Genomic DNA, 22600 nt, shown 5'->3' on the forward strand with positions numbered 1-22600 from the left:
CTCTCTCCGGCTGACGCTGGGACTGGCAGCCAAGGTCCGGAAGCCATAAGGCGTGGTGACCTTTCCAACGTGTTCCAGAGACATGGCTGCACACGTCGAAGGGTCTGAGAGATCCTCTGTGGCAGATTTCTGCAGGCGTTTCAGCTTCATCTTTGGGGTGAAACGAAATTTGGCAGAAATGCTTGGTGAGCCAGTGGGAGGCCGATGTCCAGGAGACTCTTCTTCTGGGCTGTCTGGAGATAACAGCTTATATGTGTCCTCACCTTTTCCTTTCTGGCGACACAGCCGAGGAGACATGGATAACTTGGGAGGAATAGTAAATTTCAGGATTCTTCCAGGGGTTAGTGGTAGATTTTGCCTGGAGCCCCCTTTGGGTGTCATGATGTTCTCTAAACTTGCTGCTCCACAAGCAAACATTTCTCAAACTTTACAGGCAGAAACCTCTAGCATCTCAGATTCTCTGCAAGATACTGAGCTTTTATTCACAAGAGGTCTTGTTAACTAAAATGTTTCTGATGAGTAACAGGTGAACATCATTACGCTTGATTGGCTGACAGCTCAAGCTCCACTCAAATCTTTTTTTAGTTATTAAATATTTTCTCATGTACTGTCTCTTCTATATCTGTTAATAAACAAATACAAAGATTTCTAGATTGATTCCCCGTCCAACACAGCAAGGTTGTCCCAGCTGGTGGGATTATCAGTGTTTTTGTAAACAAATATTATTATTTCGTTGAAACTAGTGGTGCAGAAATTACACATTTAGCTGAAATTCATAAATATAAATAAACTTCCTTTTTTTTTTTATTGCACAGCTAGTTCCGGCCAGGTTTTGATCGCATTGTAGATCCATATCACTGCGCCAAGTACCCTTTTTTCTTTTCTCTGTGGTCAAAAACACAAAGTGATAGTTGTTTAAATATGAGTTAGGTATGTTCACCACGTGGTCATATAATTATTAGATTAACTTGCATCATCAACATAGTATTTTAGGTGTTGTCTGGGACAGAGGATGTCTCTTGCTTATATGTTCAACTGCAGAAAGCCATATAGGTTTCAGTTATCATCATTTTTTTAATGGAATCCCATTTCCACCACATAAGAAACAAATTCATGCATTAAAAAGTCGAAATGATGACAGACTAAGTCAAAATTATGCGAAAATTAGAAAAATTTGAATTATGACTTAAATCAAAATTGACAATGACTGTTATATTGGTCTGACACAACACAAGATCTAATGAATTGTGACGAGTGGGCCTATGTGGGACATTCTAAAATGAATTGGCTTCAAACAGTTTGGAAGACCAAGTTCAGTACATACCTTATAAAGCACCATTTACAAGCAGAATATACCCCAGAATATGAACGCAATGCGTTTTTTTACCCCATATAAAACTGTGATAAAGAAAGAAAATGCTTAACATGGCCTAATGGAAGAAGACGGTGATTGAAAATGAGTGTTTTGTATCCTGAGTGATGATCATGGAAACACATGGAGATACGGAGCTGAACTGAAGAGCATTCCCTAACCAGCTTGACTTTGAGCCAGATGAGTGTCAGGTATGAAGATGATGAACTTTTCACTGTTCTGTTTTAGCCATATTTGTATTGGTGGTTGTGTGACAGAAATATGGATCAGAAGAGTTTGTAAAATCTTCAGACTTCTGTCTTGTGTTTCCTCAAAGCCAGTGGAGCTGGATGACGGCAGCATCGTGATTAATGTGCGCAACAATAAAAACTACCGGCACTGCCGCTGTCGTATGGTTGTACGCAGTCTGGATGGAGTCTCTGCCGGTGGAGCAGCTGGTGTTTGATCACACACTGGAGGATCCTGCGGTCGCAGCTGGAGCTTTAGAGAAGGAAGGAGCGCTTTACTTCACCAACCCAGCCAACACTAACAGCAGTGAGTATGATGATATCAGCGTTTCTGAGTCCTGGTCACGGAGTACCACAGTAGCTACTACACCTTATGGAGCTCTCCCTTTTAACACACCTTACTGTTTTTCAAGATTGCTAACACACAATCTCAAAACTACACACCAACTTGTGCAAACTTCAAACTTCCAGATCACATTCAAACATTTTAGTCAAAAAAATTTTCTCTTTTTTTTTCCAGACACAAACACAGATGACACACAAACCTGACAAATACACAGACTACTTTCCTGTCTAGAGAACACTAGTGAGATCAGTTTCAAAGACTGTTACAAAAACATTCTTTTGGGAAACAGGAAGCATTTTGCAAGTCAATGTCTGCAGCATAAATAGAGGGGTAATCACCTGTGCCCTGTGTTTATCTCATCCTGAGATTCGGACTGGTGTGTCATCAGTTTTGCTGCTTAATGTTCACACATGGATCACACATGGTGTGCTATTTGTGTTCATTTTGTGATTCTTGAGGTAGTTATATTGTGTGTTTGTGTTTTCTAAATGAGAACATGGTTAAACCTGTGCAAAATGATGCCGTTCTTCTGTATAGTTTTGCAGAAAACACTGAGTAAATTGGAACGTGTGAAAGCAGGTGAAATGTGTTAAAAGTTGTCTTTGTTTTGAGAACTGTATGAATGGTTTGGAAAATTGGGCCAAATTAATCAGTCATAGTGTGTTAGCAATCGAGAAAAACTGTATTAGGGAGACCTCCAAAATGTGCAGTGCTGTAGTATTGTAAGGAAAATATTTATTAACAAACTACTTTTAGAACAATTCAAATTCTATTTCTGGATTTCTGTGAACTCTGCAATGAAGTTTTCCTCCAATAATTAAAATCGTAAAACTTAAACTATATTATATAAAAATACTCTGTTCAGCAGAGAATAACAAATGTGTTGGAGGGGCCTTTTTCCTTTTTTACCAAAAAATGAAATCACTCTTTTCCAATAAATAAAATTAAATAAAAACATGTATGATATATACATTTATACATATCATGGAAAGATTAGAGCCTGGCACTACTGAGCCTTCAGCTCGTCTGGATTGTTGGATCCACTGTTTTTCATCTTTCTCTTGAAAATATCCCATAGATTCCATGGGGTTCAGGTCAGGCATGTTGGCAGGCCAATCACAGTAATATCATGGTCAGCAAAGCACTTGGACGTGGGGAGGTGCTAAAGTCCTGCTGGAAAAGGAAATCAGCATCTCCATAAAGCTTGTCAGCAGATGGAAGCATAAAGTGCTCTAAAATCTCCTGGTAGACGGCTGCATTGACTTTTGGATTTGATAAAACACAATGGATCAACACCAGCAGACGTCACGGCACCCCAAATCAACACTGACTTCAGAAACTTCACACTAGACTTCAAGCAGCTTGGATTCTGTGCCTCTCCAGTCTTCCTCCAGACTCCAGAACTTGATTTCCAAATGAAATGCTAAATTTACTTTTATCTGAAAAGAGGACTTTGGAGCACTGAGCAACAGTCCAGTTCTTTTTCTCTTTTTCTGTGAAGCTCTGCCAAGTGTTTGAATCAGCTTTGCTTGACAGTATTCTCAAGCTTGTGGTCATCCCTGTTGCTTGTGCACCTTTTCTTACCGAAATTCTTCCTTCCATTCAACTTTGCATTTGTAGATACAGCACTCTGTGAACAGCCACTCCTTTCAGTAATGACCTTCTGTGACTTACCCTCTTTGTGGAGGGCGTCAATGTTCGTCTTCTGGATCATTGCCAAGTCAGCAATCTTCCCCATTATTGTGGTTTCAAAGAACAAGAGATATCCGCAATTTATACTGTAAGGAAGGTCATTTAATGAAGCTCAAATGTAAATATTCTAATATATTGAGATACTGGATTTTTTACTTTCATGAACTGTAAACTCTAGTCTTCAAAATTTAAACAAAAACTTTTGAAATGTTTTACTTTACATGTAATGAATCTAGAATATATGAAAGTTTCACTTTTTTGTTACCAAAAAAAACAACTTTTTCAAGATATTCTAATTTTTTAAGATGCAACTGTATACATTGAGATGACTTGGACATATTGTACAATGCAGTCAAATATTGTAAGAACATGACGATACCTCAAGGCCATCCTCCAAGCGTTTCCCTTCATAGATGGAGCCGAATCCTCCCTCACCAAGCGTTCTACCGATTTCATAACAGCTCAGAATGTCATCTGTTAAAAGATTAATAATTGTATTTGGCATGTCAAGCGCTGGCAGCAGTGTGTGTAATGTTTGAGTGTATGGCAGTAAACTCGCCCTCAGTTGTCAAGTCCACTCTGCTGTTGTGAGCTGATTCTGGACTGACTGGAGCTGGAGGTCTTTGAACCTGCTGATCTGCAGGAGGAAGGACTTCAAGACCACTGGAAAGAGGCTCCTGAAGACCATGATCCTCTTGAGACCAGGCAATAGACTATAGAGACTAGAGAATGATCCAAAGAGAATTTCAAACAAAAGCTTGTTCCCCTAATTATTTAAATTCTCATTAATGGATACTCGTGTGATGGTGTGGATTTGTATGTAATATGATAATTCATGACACTTCATCCTACAGAACAGAACAATTCCTCTGATCAGTTTGTTCCATTAATAGTTACTCATAGAAATGGATGAAACTTATGCAGACTTTATGAAACATTCTCAAATGGCCTTTTTTTTACCCTCAGTGTTTCTCTCATATATTGATGTCTGGTGTGAGCTGCTGCTCCACTTAATGGATTTAAGAGAGAGCAGCTTCTGAAAACTCTCCGTCCTCCTCCTCTTTCTCACAGGCATCTCATTTTCCTCAGTAGCACTAACGGACAGATGTTTCTCAGCCGCGGTGCTGAGGGATGTTGGGGATGTACTGGAAATTGCTAGAACTCTGTTTTCTCTTCAGTGCCATGATAAGTTTTTCACTTGGACTAGTAACTCTGTATCAGGAACTGCTAATGACAAAATTGCTCACAGCCTAGGAAAGGCTTGTACTCTATTATTCCATATTTCATAAATTATAGCCTATTACATGTAATTTACATTATACGGAAAAAAAAAATATGCACATTCATTCATTAAACCCATATGGAAAAACTTTTATTAACAAACATAACGTACTATATACAAATAAAATACATTCCCACATCACTATTATCCAAAATGGCATAAATAAATTAATTAGTAAAATAATTAAATAATTATTTAGGTTGAATAAAATTTCAATAACCTTTTAAAATGTGTTCAGATGACATTACATATGGTCAAGAGGAAAATAAAATTTCAGTCATATAAATGTATAAAATATATTTGGTTAAAACATTTAAATACCAGTATTGTTATGGTGCGAATGAGATGTGAGACATGTAGAACGCTTCACTTCGCCATCACTAGGGTAAATCCAAGATACACAGGCAAGAATCAGGTAACAGAGGCAACACAAGGCAAGACTAGACTTTAACTAGAACTATGAACAAGAAACTAGGGTAGAAAACTGGCTCCGTAAAGTAGCTATTGCTAGGAGAGAGATATACGCTAAACAATACTCGCCAGTGAGACCGAGGAAGTCCAAGGCATATAAAGCGTGTCTGATGGCATTCAGCTGTGTATGTGTAATCAGTGCAATGGATGATGGGAAATGTAGTCCAGGGTGATATGTAACAGTCTGTGTGGTGTGAGAGTCAATTTGGCAAAAGAGCGACCTCTGGTGGTGAGTAGACGGAAGACCACAAACCGGATTAGTGACAATTATGTAATATATAGTTTTTCTATTTCTTACTGATTTTTTAAATCATCGTTTTTATATCATGCTGTTATCATGTCCCAAGAGTTTTTTTTTTTATCTGACCAATCAATAGCTTTGACCCACAGTGTTTTTATTATTTATTATTATTATTTATTTATTAACCATTTGTACATGTCATACATATTTGCCTGCAAAGACACAAATAAATGTAATTGGATGCCATCTAGAACACCACCTCCAGACCTGAAACATCACATTTATTCCTGTGCTGCCTATAAAATGATGTCTGATAACAGCAGCACAGACAACGGCATTTATCATGAAGTTAGATGTATAAATTACACCTATTTCTTAAAGTTAGTGAAATTTTTTAGACAGTAAATTTTAGACAAAGTCTGTATTTCTCTAGACAATCATTTAAATGCATGTTTGTTTGTTTGTTGTTGTTTTGCACTATTGTTATATCTTAATGCATTTCTTTTGATTATGTTTTTTTCCTTACAGATGGTGTGGTGATCTCAAGTTCTAATTGCATCAAACTACTTTATAATTGGCCGGTTCAGAACCACATAGGCCTACTATTCTTTGTAGTATGCTAGAATTTGGTTCAGAATTCAACAAATGCAATCTGCCAAAGACTGGTATTGCCATTTTCTGGCTCATGCACACTCTTCCTTTAGGTTTTTGAAAAATCTAAAATAAGAATAAATAAAAAGGTTTTGTGTGATGGATAGATTTACGGTCACGTATATATATATATATATATATAAATAAATAAAAAGAAAACAAGTAGAATATAAATAGAATAGAGAGTGATATTATTAGAGGGTCCAGTTTGTTATAATAAATAAAAAGAAAATAAGTAGATAAACTGCTCGTGCTTCTCATTTGTGTTAGAATTAAGCATTTGCTAAATTATTAGATGTAACCTGACTTATAGTAAATTCGAAAAGTTTAAACTTTTAGGTTGGTCTCTTCACTAAGAAACATTCTTTCCGATTTCCATATGTCTCGTTTGTCCCTAATTTTATTTCTTTTTAACTTTTTTGGGAAAAGCAATGAATTAGTTAAAAATTATATTGCATAACCTACAAGCTTGTAAATACCCCGTTAGGGGACTTTTATTTTCACATTCACGAAATCCGTTCAGGGAGCCAAGTGACGCGATTTTGTTGTGCTCTTCGTCATCGCAGCGCTAATGTACAGTGTGTTGGCGGGTGTGTATAAAGTATTGAATTGTTCATCATGTTTGCACAGAAACCTACAGCGTTATTAAATATGACAAGCGAAATATTCTGTTGATATAGCAGTTATAATGGAGGTGACGTTCCTGTCCCAGACAGCACTTCTGCTTCACTGTATAACTCTGAATTTCGTCAATTAGCATCAACCTATCCAAAATGTCAGGGGGAAATCAGAGCAAAAGTCGTTTAGTGTATTCCAGCCTTAAAGTAAAAAATATATTTTTTTGTCAATTATAAATGTAAACTTTTTCTAGAATTAATCATTTTACTCTCTGTTTGAATGTTTTTTTGGGGGGTAACTTAGGCTGTCAGTTTCAAATTCAAATTCAAATTCAAATTTTATTTGTCACATACATATACATACGTAGTACGACATGTAGTGAAATGTATTGTACGACTGTCCAACAAATTGTCCAACAAAATTAGAAAAACCTCAAGTTTACAAAAATACAAATAGAAAAAGTACAGTAAACATATATACAGAATAAACTAGCAATAAAATAAAATAACAAATAGATATGAGAATAAAAAATAGAATATGATTCTATATAGATTCTATAAAAAGTAAAGTGTATGTCAGTGATAAAGTGTCCGTGTGCTGTGCAGTGCAGTAAAGTGTATAAGTGAGTAAAAGGATACTAAAGACAAAGACAAATGGTATGTAAGTCCCACTCATTTATCCTTTCGTAACCTTCTACAAATTAGTGCAGATTGTACTTGAAAAATGTGCAAAGTGGAAGTGTGGGGTGATGTGATTAGAGTGGAGAGTGGTTTAGACTCCGAATGGCCTGCGGGAAGAAGCTCCTCCTCATTCTCTCTGTGTTCGCCTTCATGGAGCGGAAGCGTCTCCCTGAACGCAGCAGAGAAAAGAGTCCATTGTTGGGATGGCTGAGGTCCTTCACTATCTTCCTGGCCCTGGTCAGGCACCGCTTGCTGTAGATGTCCTGCAGGTTAGGGAGCTCGGTGTGAATGGTACGTTCCGCTGAACGCACCACCCTCTGGAGGGCTCGTCTGTCCTGCATAGTGCAGTTCCCGAACCAGGAAGTGATGCTGCCCGTCAGGACGCTCTCGATGGTGCAGGTGTAAAAAGTCTTAAGCACCCGAGAGGGAAGTCTAAAGTCCTTTAAGCGTCTCAGATGGTACAGACGCTGCCTGGCCTTCTTCACCAGGGTGCTGGTATGACAGGACCAAGTCAAGTCCTGCGTGATGTGAACACCCAGGTATCTGAAGCTGTCCACTCTCTCCACTGGAGTCCCGCTGATCGTGATCGGCTGGTACGACCGCTCCTGCTTCGTACTGAAGTCCACTATCAGCTCCTTAGTTTTGCTGATGTTCAGGTGTAGACTATTCACCTGGCACCAACTCTCCAGGTTCTTAATCTCCTGTATGTAGGCCGTCTCGTCGTTGTCTGAGATCAGGCCCAACACAACAGTGTCATCAGCAAACTTAATGATGGTGGTGGAGTTGGAAGTGGCCACACAGTCATAAGTGTACAGTGAGTACAGCAGGGGGCTCAGAACACAACCTTGAGGGGCTCCGGTGCTTAGGGTGATGGAGGATGAGGTGTGTTTACCCATCCGTACGGCTTGCTGTCTGTCCTTCAGGAAGCTGGAGATCCATTGGCACAAGGATGTGCTGAGACCAAGGACCTCCAACTTGGAGGTGAGTGTGGAGGGAATTATGGTGTTAAACGCTGAACTGTAGTCCACAAACAGCATTTTTACATAATTCCCTTTTCTGCAGTCCAGGTGACTTGTTGTGGTGTGGAGGAGGTGTGAGATGGCATCCTCCGTGGAGCGGTTATGTCTGTATGCAAACTGTAGTGGATCCAGTGTGTCTGGTAGTGATGCAATGATGAAGTCTCTGACCAGTCTCTCAAAGCACTTCATCACCACTGATGTGAGGGCTACAGGGCGATAGTCGTTTAGGCAGGTGGGCTGCGGTTTCTTGGGGACAGGAACAATGGTGGACTGCTTAAAGCATGAGGGGACTATGGACTGTTCCAGGGAGAGGTTGAAGATCTCGGTGAACACCGGTGCTAGCTGGTCAGCGCAGGCCTTCAGAACCCGACCTGTGATGCCATCTGGTCCTGCTGCCTTCCTGATGTTCACTCTCTTGAATGCCCTCCTCACGTCATGCTCCGTGATGGTGAATACGTTGTCCTCACCGGCTTCCTCAGCGTGCATGCAGTTAGCACTGCTAGCGCCGTTAGCGTGATTAGCTGCAGCCTCGAAGCGAGCATAAAAAGTGTTCAGCTCGTCAGCCAGAGAGGCGTCCGCATTCCCCGATCTGGAGGGTGGTGTTTTATAGTCCGTGATGGTTCTAAGTCCCTGCCACAGACTCCTAGAGTCGCCATGTTGGAATTGGAATTGGAATTCCTGCTCCTTTGGCCTGGCTTATGGTTACTCGACCGGTGTTTCTCTACCCAGAGCTACTTCCTACAATCCAGCTGCGTCCTTCTAGATTCAAAGGGCCGTTTACTCCAGCAGAAGATTGGTATGATCATGCATCAGCCTGAATCGTTGCACATTCTTATAAAAGATACGCAAACCACACTGTTGACTGATGTTGTTTCTCTTTCTCTGTCTCCTCAGTCTTATTGTTCTAGGTCATAAGCACTTAAGAGGTACCCTAAACCCACTGCAGATGACTTGTCGCTATCTGCTTGCTGCTAGGAGCTTTATCAGTTTAAATTCACACATCCGTGATGCGTGTCATAAGCCCTTTCCCAATGTCATCAAGGTGAGTGAATGAACACAGTGAGGCATGTGGATTCCTATTGAAATTCACACAAGAAAATTCACTGAAAAGTGGTAAATGGATTGTTTGTTTTCCCCCCATGTTTTTTTAGACATACTTTGTGACTGGAAAATGCCCTCTGATGCCCTTGGCCTGTAAGAGGGTCAGTCCTTCTGACCAGCTTCCCCCGGTGGAGAGAGAAAAGAGCCTCATGCCTAATTGGCTCTCTGTAATAACTGCTTATAATCTTGCTGTGTTTTTGTCATTTCAGTCCTTCTGTTCTTCATTCATTGCTCCTAAATGGTAAACATCTGATTTATGTGTGTAATGTTTAACCTTTCTATTCTGTAGAAAAACCTGAAGCGCATTTATGAGCTTATAAGAATGTTTAACCAACAATCTGGAAACTCCCAGACTGCCAATCCAGCAGAAGAAGCCACTGAGTCTCCAGGTCCAGAAGCACATTGTAGCCTCTCTCCAGGCATGCGTTACCCTCCCAGCCTTCCTGAGGACCTTGGTCAGACACTTGAATCTTCACCTGGCTTCTGCAAAAAGAAAAATGACAAGACTGCTAAATCCACCAAGCATTTAAAACCTCCCCCGTCAGCTGAGGAACTAGAAGTGTTTCTGAACCAGTTACCAACCCTTTTACCAAAAACGATCACAGTTCCAAGTAGGGCTGTATACCTTGGAGAACCTGGCGATACGATACATACCTCGATACACAGGTCACGATTCGATACGTACCTGGATACAGAGCTGTCTCGATACGATTTGATACAATGTGACACGATTCGATACGATTCAATAAAAATGCATGGGCCAGAGCCAATTAGTTAATGCTGAACACATTTACTCAACAAACAGAACTCTGCATTTTTCTTCAATTTAATGAAGACAAAAGTGCATTATAACAAAGTGCATTTTGCTTAAATATTTACAACTTTAAGTGCTCTGATTAATTGTACACAAATTGTATTAATTTGGAAATTACCACAAGTCAACATTTAACTTTCCAAGGGTACAGTCTGAGCTCACACAAGCACAAAATCTTCTTCTTATTATTCTTAACTTCTTATTAAATCTTCTTATAATTCTTTTTTGTGACACCATGTACTGCCATAACATATTTCACTATGAAATCACTTAAATGCTACATCTTGCTTTAACATTTTCCATGAGTTTTTTTTAAACTCGCGGGCGCCGCTGCGCCCCCTAATGGCTGGGCGGAGTATCGATACTAAGGGCTAGAATATCGATACTGTATCTTTTTTTATTATATCGGTATGTATCTAAGAATCGATATTTTGAGCACACCCCTAGTTCCAAGTCCATCGCTTTTAAACCCTTCTCATCTTGCACTAGTTCTGAGGCCAGAACCGAATCCATGTGTGTCTGGAAACAGAGCTATTAATGGGCCTTTCATAGTATCTAATGTGTCAAATGTGCCTCTGATGGGACAAAACCCGGGTGGAGCAGTCATCGCTTTACCGCCTGCTCCAGTCGCACCTGAACTGAGCTCTTCAAGGACTGTTCCTGTGAAAAATGCTGTAGGAACACCAATGGGCGTCTCTGGTTCTCCACAGAGAGCTCAAGTTGGTGCAACCCAGGGGGACGTAATCATCACTTTACCTGCTGCTTTGGCACCAGAGCTGAATCCTTGTTCTTCAGGGCATATAGCTGTGAATCAAACTGCACAAATAGTCTCCTCTAACGTTGAACCAAGAGGGTCAAATGTCATTATTACTCTTCAACCACCTCTGATTCCCAACACTTTAAATTGTCCGACTACCATCATAAAGACATCCTGCAGCCCATCGGCTAAAGATCACGTTAGTCAGTGTTGTGGCACTCTGCTTAAAGTTGTACAGAGGGACTCTGCTGGTCTAGCTCAAATACATCAAAAACCTCTAAATCGGTTTCTTCTCCTTCCTCCAGGGTACGTACTTGCAAGCAGCAGCCTTGGCCATAAGATAGCTGGACAAGATCAAACCTTGAAACACTCATCAGCTCTGAATTGCAAAGAGATGAAACTCAGGAAGCAACAGAGAACTCAAGACACTTTCCAAAGCTCTGATGGGCCACAAAGAGGTCCACCAAAGATGACATCCGTTCATGATGCTCCTACTGAGTGCTTACAAGAAACCACAGCAGCTGAGGAAGAGCTGAGTAGTGATGATGGAGGACTGATTGAGAATGAGGTGGAAGAGTATGGTGAGAAGGACCCCAGAGAGCTGTTTCTCACACTTTCTGAATCCTCCGGGAGCCCGACGCCAAGCATTGAGGGGGAAGACACTGACATGGCAAAAGAAAGGCAAAGCAGCAATAGGCTGACGGGGAAGGAGGAGAAAACAGGTGGAGATGTTTCAGATGGCCTATTTGCACCAGAGCTTCAGGTCAGATAATGTTTTTATACTCTTTGAGATATTCATACTGAATACAAATTTTCTGTGTTTTTCTTTTACTGTAATACAAAAAATTATCATACTGTAATACAAAAAGTGTATTAAATCAATTATTATTAAATAAAATATATTAATGAAAGTTTTTTATACAGTTGCATTTTTATTTTTAAATCATTTTGATTATTCTTTTTATATATATATATATATATATATATATATATATATATATATATATATATAAAGTATTTAAACATTCTTAAGTAAATAAATACTTTAAAGTATTTATTCCTGTCTGTTGGGAATTACTTTTTTTTTTTTTTTTTAAATGTCTACATAATAATGTTATTAGAAGAATTTGTCATGAAAGTATATGTTACAATGCAAAAACTTTTAAAAAATATTTCAAAATAGGCTTCTATGCAAAATATATATCTAATTTTTACTTCAGGGGCTTGTTTTTATAATATAGCAGTTCCTGTTCAAGCATTTTATATTTATGAGATGTTTGATTAACCTTGTCATTGTAAACACCAGAAAACCATTGAGAAATTCTCACATCTGGCCACAAAGACGAGATCTGAAAAGCAAGGAAGTTCAGCTGATGGAAAATCAAACCATCAACCTGCAGGTGAATTTTAAGTCATTATGTAGTAGTCTAAAAAAACATTTTTGTGTGAATTCAGTGAATTCTATAGCTGAAACACTAGTTGTAATAGTTAAGCAGACACATTTACAGAAATGTTTATTAATGTGCCATGTCCTTGTAAATCTAAACTCAGTAAATGTGGCGCTCACAGGTTCTGTGGAGAGCCCTTTGATCATTTCCGATGATGCATCTGATGACGATCCTTACAGAGAGGCTAAAGATGTCGCCTTTGCCCAGGCCTACCTAGAGAAGGCAAGAAATACTTAAATGCACACAAATATTAATGTTCTTTTTTATGTTGTGACAGGTCAATTTTTTCAGTCCAATATTTTGTCTGTCTTTTCTCCAGGTGTATGAGGTGCTGCAGATGGTGCCTGGGAAAGTGGACGAGTTCCTGTGTGTTCTGTCAGAGTTTGAGAAAGATCCAGAAAATCGCATGTCATTAGAGTTACTGATGAGACTCAAGCTTGTGCTGAGCGACTGGCCTGAGCTGCTTCGGGATTTTGCTGCCTTCCTGCATCCAGATCAAGCCAGAGAGTGTGGCCTGGTAGAGCACAATTAACAATACTCTCATATTCATGGCTAAATATAGCACACATAGTACAAATGATGCTTTTCCTAACGTGTGGCTTTAGCTGGCAGAGCCAGAGCAGCAGGCGTTTGAGCGCAGCAGACGGTTTCTACGCCAGCTGGAGTGTACTTCTGGAGAGCAGTCAGATCTCTACAGAAAGGTGGTGCACATTCTACAAGGGGGTCCGTCACAGGATCTTCCTGACTTCAAAGAGGTATTCAAAATCAGCACAAGCAGACAAGCAGTGCTTCCTTCTTATTCTGGCATTTGAGCATCTCTTCTCTGTTATTTTTTTCAGATGAAAGCTCAAATAACATTGCTGTTCCATGATCACACTGACTTGCTGGAGGAATTCTGGGAATTTTTTAAGCAGCTATACCCACAAGTGCAAGATGAGGATCATGCAGACAATGTGGAAACCATTCAAGGCTTGGAAGGAAACCATGCATGTCAACCAATCAGAACTGTCTTACCAGATAAAAAAAATGGAGCCAGTCAAAACAGCCATTAAACATAGAAGAAAAAGAGAAAAACATGTTCAGGTATCACATGAAGAGAACTTCTCTCATAGTTGACTTTTCTTATATAGTTAGTGTCTATAAATTGTATGCATACCACATAATCATAATGTAAATTGTTTTATCCTCTTAGATGGCAGAAACAAAAAAGAACAAGGCCAAGAAACACAGTGTGGCAACAGAGTCAAAAAAGGAGGCAGTTGAATCCTCCTCAGTGGACAGTGAACAGCCTTCATTTAACGCCACAGGAAGCTCATTCTGTGCCAAGAATATCTCTCGCACACCAAATGGGAAAGAAGTAGTCCTCTGGACGAGGTTAGAAATGTCGTGCAACATTTATCTCTGACATTACGCAATATTTCCAGTTGTGTGCACTTCAGAACTGAATGGGAAAGACCCTTTCAACTTAAGTTCAACTCCTGAAAGTAACTGGAGATAACAAACAGTATGCAAAATTAAAATTTGAAATTTAGTGAAAATTTAATGAAATGTAAGGCAATGTAAGTGTTTAAAGATCATCACATATGGTCTCGCTTTAATCCAGATGCTATATAGTGAAAGAGAGAGAAATAGGTCTAATCAGTGTGTTCTGTACATGTCGTATGTGTTCAGTCTTCAAAAGGTTCATCAATGTTTTTAACACAATTAATATTTTTTTTCAGGAGGGTTGCAATAAATTTACCAAAAGTGACAGTCAAGACTTTTATGATGTTGTAGAAGATTTCGGATAAATCAGTTCTTTAAAATTTTCTAAACATCTAAATTCCACAGAACTATTATGTGATTTAAACATTGATAATAATACTGAGAAACGTTTCTTGAGCAGCAAATTAGAATGATTTCTGAAGGATCATGTGACACTGTTATGATGCTGAAAATTCAACTTTGTATCACAGAAATAAAGTATATTTTTTAATATTTTCAAATAGAAAATGGTTATTTGAAGTTGTAATATGTCATCATTTTACTATTTGTACTGTACAATGTGTTTATCAAATAAATCCACCCTTGGTGAGCATAAAAGACGTCTTTCAAAAACATTAAAAAATCTTACCAATCCCAGACTTTGAACAGTAGTGTATCCATGTCAAAATTAGTCCAAATTTGTTATATTTTGTTGCTTATGGTGGATAATTAAAATCTGTGACTGTTTCTTTTACTTACAGACCAGTAGTTTCTTTATGTTTTTCCATCTAAAATTTCAATTCAAAATCCTGTGGATTATAGCCAGTTTTATTCAAATTCACAATAATTAATTGAAAGGAAACCAAAGCATAATTTCAGAATTTTACGCAACCGTTTATTGTGTAGCAGTGTACCTCTACTGAAGTTTGTGCGCACATTTAAATGTATATTCATGGTATGAAATGAATGTTTCTGTGTTTTGTTTGTGTGATAAAAAGGGAGGCAGACCGTGTAATACTGACCACCTGTCAGCAGAGAGGAGCCAATCCGGACTCGTTCCATGCCATTGCAGCCCAGCTTGGCAACAAAACAGCCAACGAGGTTTGCTTTCTTTCAGATCATGTTCAGGTCGTATTTCACCCTAAAATCAAAATTAGAGAGTAAAATGTACTTGAAATCATAACGTTCCTTAAAATGGACTCGATGCGAAATATTCTTTTTTTTTTTGGTAGGGGGGCAAAATATGTTCTAGACAGGCTTTTTGAGATTCACTTCTTGATCTTAAACATTTTCCTCAGCAGTGTGCAGTAACCTTTCATGAAGTCCAGTGTATACTGCAGTCTAAATCACATAGTTGGAAGACAACCAATGTTTCCTTTTTCTCCTTAGGTTTTGGAGCGCTTTCAAGACCTTGTTAAGTTGTTCCACAACTCCAGCAAGTTACATCACACAAGCCAGTCGGACACAGAGCTCCAGTCCGGCACCAGACTGACATTAAATGTGCTGAACAAAAACACTTTGGAGAAACAATGTAACACTTTAAATCTGTTTTCCTGAACTACTTGAACAAAAGAAACTGTGTAATATTAAGAAATTTGGGTAAAAACATATTTATGATTCTTGATTTTGAAGGCATACACAAGCTTAAAACAGAAGACATTAATTGTGGAGTTAGTGTTACATTTTTCTAGGGGATGTAAAAATGTTTCTGCCCAAATCAACAATTAATAGTTTCATAAATTACAGTGAATTGCCTTATTATTAATATGGTTTCATAATAATTATATGAAGGTTGCGCGCATCATTAAATTACTTAATATCAAATTAATTAATACGTCGAACATTAGTTTATTTTCTGACTGTAACATTGCAATAACTCCCAGGAGGAATTTTGACTTACAGCGAAATCCACCAATGAGCGTTTTACATGTCATCAGCTGTAGAATGACAGCCAATCATCGCTTACTTCAGTGACGCATTGTGTTTTCATCCCGCCCCTCACACGAGCACACACATATCAGTGGAAACCGGCCGGTTATGCGCGTTTGTTTAGTTTAGTGTTGGTTTCTGTAAATAGGAAATTATTCCATCTTCCTGCCTTGATGGACAGTTTTATGTTGCGCGGGGTTTTGTGTGTGTTATCTCTCTGTGTGTGGAGCTCGGCAGCGCGTGGACGCAGTGATGTGCTCGAGCTCAAAGACGCAGACTTCGATTACATCGCGCCTGAGCACGAGACCTTGCTGCTAAAGTTTTATGCCCCATGGTAAGAGAATAAGCATTCATTTACACATGCATTTATATGCAATTAAGAACATTTTGTTGTTAAATAATAATAAAGAGAAGGTCTGCGTGCACTGTGCTGCTGTATGTGATGGCGCGCGCTGTCCATGGTACCCCGCGCGATCAAACTCGCTTTTATGTCGACCTTTCTTCATCTTGAAAAAACATTGTAAGGTTTTAATAAAACCTGAGACCTTGGAATAAGTAGTAGCATCATTTTATTCATTGTAATATTTTACATTTATTCCAGCCTTCCAGGAGTTTTTGATAGTTTTGCTGCTCTGTTTTCTTCTCAGGTGTGGTCACTGTAAGAAACTTGCTCCAGAGTTTGAAACCGCTGCTACACGCCTGAAGGGAACAGTAGCTTTAGCCAAGGTATAACTGCATGTTAGGAATATTCTGGGTTCGATACAATTGAAGCTTTATTGATAGTGTCTGTGACATGCTGCCAATTACTACATACAGTACTGTACAAATTGCTCTTACAGTGGAAGTCAATGGGGCAAGGCATTGCACTAGGATACATATATATTGTGTGCATATATATCAAATATTGTGAGATTGCACAAATACAGTTAGAACACATTTATGACAAAGCTGAATCTTTCAATATCTGTTGTGAATCATGACTACATATAAAAAGCAAAAGCTAATCACACACAAGTTCATCCTTCTGGTGTAGACAACAGCTCAATTAGCACTTTAAGTAGTGAAGAACAAATTGAACCAAAAATGCAACCCTCTATCAGTGTTATTTTAGTATTATTGAGATACTATTATAGTTTTATTCATATTTAGAATTCTTTTTAATTTTAAAGTTGTAGTCATTTTGTCACGTTTTTGTCATTTGTATTATTTTTGTGTTTTTTAAATATTTAGTTTAAATTTTATTTTCAATTTTAGTTTGTTCTTTTATTACATTAAATTAAACTATAAATGAAAATGAGAAACATAACATTGCCTTAGCAACTAGCTTGGTGTGTGTGTGATTTGATTTTATTTCACTTAATGTATTTATTTATTTCCAATAACAGGGTATTTTTATGGTTTGTTTTAGTTTTCTAACTCTGTATAGTGATTTACTATAAATGCAATTGTAGTTTTTACAAACTGAGTTTGAATAATTTCATGTGGTAACCTTCAGCGCAGGTAAAACCAGATTATGTTGATAGTTTTGAACCTGCAATATTCCTTTAGTGGAAACTGATCTTAGTGGTCAATATTAAGGAGCCTCGTGTGATGTAGTAATGTTAATAGGGGATTGAGTAGAGATCGATGTGAGCATTGCGTGTTCTTCAGAGGTTTAAGGATGTATGACGGTCTTTGTTCAGGTGGACTGCACTGCTAATACAGAGACCTGCAAGCGCTATGGGGTCACTGGATACCCAATGCTCAAAATATTTAGGAACGGACAGGAATCATCATCATATGATGGGCCACGCTCAGCTGGTATGTTTAATGATGTGTGGCATAAATACAGTAGCAAATCTGATGGTTATGTCATTGTGGGTGTATCATTTCCAAACAGAGGGAATCGTGAACTATATGAAGAAACAGGCCGGGCCCGATTCTGTGCCTGTGCATAGTGGACATGACCTGGAGAACTTTATCAACAACTTTGATGCCAGCATAGTTGGTAAGTGCTTTTTATTGGGTCTAAAATGTTTTCAATCTAGAGAAGAGATATTAAAACACATTTAATGCAAATGTGATTTCGAATGATATCAATATTAATGCATGAATGCAGTAAATTTGGGTGCATAGATGGACAATACCTATTTTATTAGTAATGTCTTGCATTATTTTTCTTTCATCTGTCCATTTTAGGATTTTTCTCAGGGACTGACAGTTCTCAACTCTCTGAGTTTCTTAAAGGAGCCAGTTTAATGAGGGAGAGTTTCCGCTTTGCTCACACCGCAGACCTAGAGATCGGATTGAAATATGACGTCAAATATGAGTAAGTGGGTCTAAGCTGGTGGGTCTTAGTTTGCATAGCAAAATAAATAGCCTTATCCATATTTAACGTGAAAACATTTCACGTATCTTTTGCTGTTAGTGTCAGATTCATCTCTGTCGTTTGGGAGAAGCTCACTAAATTAAAGTCTAAATCCTAAAGCAAAACCACTAATATTGACTGTAGCTGGGTGTTCAGGATGAAATCCTAATATTAAAATAAATATTAAAATCTGTAAACCCTTTGCAGGTCCGTGCTTCTGTTCCGCCCCCCCAGACTGAGCAGTAAATTTGAGGAGAGTGTGGTTCACCACACAGGACCCCTGTCCATTACAGGCCTGCGCCGCTTCATCAGAGACAACATGTGAGCCGACACTGACACAACACACACACACACACACACAGCACATGCTGAGATCATTCCTTTTGCTCTGTAGTTTTGGACTCTGTCCTCACCTGACCAAAGAGAATAAGGATTCATTGAGGAAGAGGGATTTCTTGACAGCCTACTATGACTTGGATTATCTTCACAATCCTAAAGGCTCCAACTACTGGAGAAACAGGCGAGTCATTTAAAATCAATGAGTGAATATGTTTATTATGAAGTCATAAAGTAAATATGTGTCTTTCCTCCTTTAGAGTGCTGAAGGTGGCGTCTAAGTTCAGTTCTCAGGACCTGTTGTTTTCTGTGGCGAACCGTAATGACTTCCTGGAGGAGCTGGAGGATGAGTTTGGTCTGGGCGCATCGGACTCAACTGAGCTGCCGTTTGTCACCATCAGAACACGAACAGGAAACAAATACACCATGAGAGAGGAGTTCACGTAAGTACAAACACCTCATACTGTCAGGATCCTGTTTTAAGGAAGAGATTAAACATGATTTGATATTTAAATGAATTATATTAGCTGACTAATTAGGACATGCCATTACAAGCCACAACACTCAAAACAGCATATTTCATTTTCAGCCGAGAACAGCATGGTGTCATTTGATCCCTGATGCATCATCAGTTTATTTTCTGAAAACTGCTTTGGAAGAATATTAGATCTATTATTACTAATCTTATATATTACTATTATAATTATTGCACTATTGAGTACATTAAAATTAAATGAACTTCAGTTAATCTGATGCTTTTTCTCAAATGTTCTTTGTTTAAAAATTTAAGTTTTAATGTGTTCACATAAGATTAAAAAACAAAATTAGCATTAACATATTTAATCTCAAAACTTATTACAATACTGTTCAAATATTTAAATGAATACTTTTATTCAGTAACGTTTGATTAAAACTGACATTTTATAATGCTACAAATTTAAACTAAATGCTGTTGTTTTGAACTTTCTATTCATCAAAGAATCCTGAAAGAAATTATCATGGTTTCCTCAAAAATATGAAGCAGTACAACTGTGATTAATAAGATAAAAGTTTCTTGAACAGCAAATCAGCATATTAGACTGATTTCTGAAAGATCATGTGACACTGAAGACTGGAGTAATGATGCTGAAAATTCAGCTTTGCATCACAAGAATAAATTGCATTTTAAAATACATAAAAATGGAAAATGGTTACTATAGATTTTAGTCATATTTCACAATATTACTGTTTTCACTGTATATTTGATCAAATAAAGTCAGGCTTGCTAACTATAAGAAACTTTCTTCAAAACCTGACCCCAAACTTTTGAACAGTAGCGTTCAACACACATTAATAAGACTGGTATCATAAAATTGTTTGAATACAAGAATATTCTTAATTTAGCTATGTCCCATGATGTACTCCATTAGAATCTTTAATGATGTGATTTTAACAGTTAATTTGGTCCCTCCTCTGACGAGATGGCAAGTCTTTAGAGAATTTTCTGGAAGACTATTTTGCTGGGCGACTGAAGCGTTACATTAAATCAGAGCCTGTACCTGCCAAAAACAATGGAGCCGTCAAGGTTAGTGAGACACGTGTGTTTAAATGAGATTGATTGTTTCATTTGGTCTTCATTAACAATCTCATATCAAGGGTTAACACAAGTCGCTGTCTGTGGTCAGGTGGTTGTGGCAGATACGTTTGAAGAGATCGTCAGTGACCCAGAGAAAGACGTGCTTATTGAGTTTTATGCTCCGTGGTGTGGCCACTGTAAAAAACTGGAGCCCAAATATACAGAGCTTGGAGAACGGGTGAGCTTTACATGACATCAGTGTGTCTTCATCTCTGTCTGAATCACTTCTCATCCTGTGTTTCTGTTTTTTACGGTCTCAGCTATACAGTGACCCCAATATTGTAATCGCCAAGATGGATGCAACTGCCAATGATGTCCCGCAGGGCTATGACATGCAAGGGTATGCATTCTCTCACTCATCAAATACTTTGTAGTGATTTTAGCTAGCCATTGTTAATTTTTTGTTATTCTTTTGCAGATTTCCTACAATATACTTTGCCGCTGCTGGCCGGAAAGATGAGCCAAAAAGATATGAGGTAATTGTTTCAAGCGTGACTGTGTTTCTCATCATTTATGTCAACTAGCATGTCCATACTGTATATTTGTCATTGTAAATATTCATTCTTTGTATTTTTTTTTTTTTTTTTTTTCAGGGAGCCCGTGAAGTGAAGGATTTCATCAACTTCCTGAAGCGCGAGGCATCCAACCCTCTTGTTCTGAATGGAGTCAAGGAAGAGCTGTAAACTTTAAACTGCTGTTTGTTGCAGAACGTTATTCAGGAAGAGTGAAGAATCCTGTGGGATTCTGCTGCAGTTCAGCCATACATATCACCATATCAAATAAATTGGCAACAATCAATAACATAAAACCAATTGTAATTATACAGAGATCCAGGGCCTCATTTATAAAATGTTGTGCAGAAACCATCCTAAATTTGATCTTACGATCATCTCTCAAATATGCGTACATGTGATTTATAGAACGAATGTAAGCACAGAAAATGCTCGTATGCCTCTCTTTCAGATGTGAAATCTATGTATCGCAAGTGAATGGTTTCAGCTCTCTGCCTAGTAAACGACTTCTAATTAATGTCATTAACATCTAGCTGCAAGAACAGCTTACATTTTGAAAAACTTGCAGTACTCAAACAAGAAAAAGTGTGTACGTCTGCTCAGACCCTGCTGTGACGCAAAGGACTTTTCCACATCAAAGTGTGGAAGATCAAATCTGTGCGTACGCACTTTATAAATGAGGCCCCTAATATTTATATTGTCCACATGATAGAAAATAGTGCAGATTGCTGCTTATGTTGAGGAGTCCTGTTTTGTTGTTTAATCATTTTGTTCTTTGTTGCATGAGATTCATTGATCTGTTCTTTACTGTTTAACTCATCTGTACGTTAGTTATCATTGTTGTTCAACATACATTTACAAAAATACCAATATTCATGCCCTGTATGGATGGTAAAACTAATCTGATTCCATGCAGTAGATGCACAGTAATTGGTTTCAAGCACAGTTTGTTGTGTATCAGCATAAGGAGCCATTATCAATGTTTGCAATTGTCATTTCTTGCCCCTGATTTGCTACTGAAGTGATCAAATGGAAAGGCATCTTTTAAGCCAAAGTCTATTATGACATGGTTATGTAATGTTTATTTATTGACTATTTATACAGTTTGGGTGTGAAATGGATGCAGTTGATATGGTGAATGTTGTCGTGTCACATGCATTTTTTCTACGTATCTTTGCCTTAAGGTTTAGTATGTAGGTGGTTTATCTGAAGCTCTGTTCAGCAAGAGGTACTCACTGATGAGCAGAAAATGCTGGTTTATTAAAATAATTGATTTTGGTCAGCTGTTTCTTTTATGTTTAAATGTTTGAAAAATGAATTTGTTAACCTGCACAACATTTTCAATTTAATGAAAGTGAATGAACACTCAGGCAAGCTCCAAAATGAACCATAAAGGTTGCCTATGTGACTTGAGATAAAGCATAGGCCTACTAATACCACAGGATATGGAAAAAAGCGAAGCCTGTTTGAAAACAAGAGCGGTAAGTAAATAACATAAGTATTATATTACAGACATTGTACTAAAATGAGGACCAGTTTTGTCTGTTCATGCAGTCATTTGTGTAATAGTTTTACTTCTTGTGTGATTATTAGTCTGGCAGTTAGTTAATGACCTATAGTTAGGACCCAGACCGCGTTAGAGACCCGGCTGCTGGCGCAGTTTAGAAAAAGGGTGTAA

At 38.2% G+C, this 22600-nt stretch overlaps 1 protein-coding gene and 1 pseudogene across 2 annotated transcripts; both read left to right on the plus strand.

Annotated features, from left to right (window-relative positions):
- The first annotated feature begins 1782 nt into the window (after nt 1-1782).
- LOC306847026 (GON-4-like protein) lies at nt 1783-15740 on the plus strand (annotated as a pseudogene). Its single transcript has 14 exons — nt 1783-1956; nt 9247-9395; nt 9494-9641; nt 9751-9867; nt 9990-10311; nt 11004-12034; nt 12578-12671; nt 12841-12941; nt 13039-13236; nt 13325-13474; nt 13559-13802; nt 13912-14093; nt 15182-15284; nt 15573-15740. The product of its transcript is annotated as a GON-4-like protein (transcript).
- Nucleotides 15741-16285: 545 nt separating this feature from the next.
- LOC306847151 (protein disulfide-isomerase A3-like) lies at nt 16286-22200 on the plus strand (the record flags this gene model as incomplete). The annotated part of the gene is made up of 13 exons (XM_079380951.1): nt 16286-16446; nt 16760-16838; nt 17795-17912; nt 17992-18099; nt 18291-18420; nt 18667-18780; nt 18854-18979; nt 19056-19238; nt 20251-20359; nt 20460-20588; nt 20671-20750; nt 20829-20886; nt 21004-22200. The coding sequence occupies 13 exons, from the start codon at nt 16286-16288 to the stop codon at nt 21091-21093; spliced, it is 1485 nt and encodes a 494-aa protein (XP_079237077.1). The 3' UTR covers nt 21094-22200.
- Nucleotides 22201-22600: the final 400 nt, after the last annotated feature.

This window comes from Barbus barbus (assembly GCF_936440315.1).
Source record: "Barbus barbus genome assembly, chromosome: 27".
Lineage (NCBI taxonomy): Eukaryota > Metazoa > Chordata > Actinopteri > Cypriniformes > Cyprinidae > Barbus > Barbus barbus.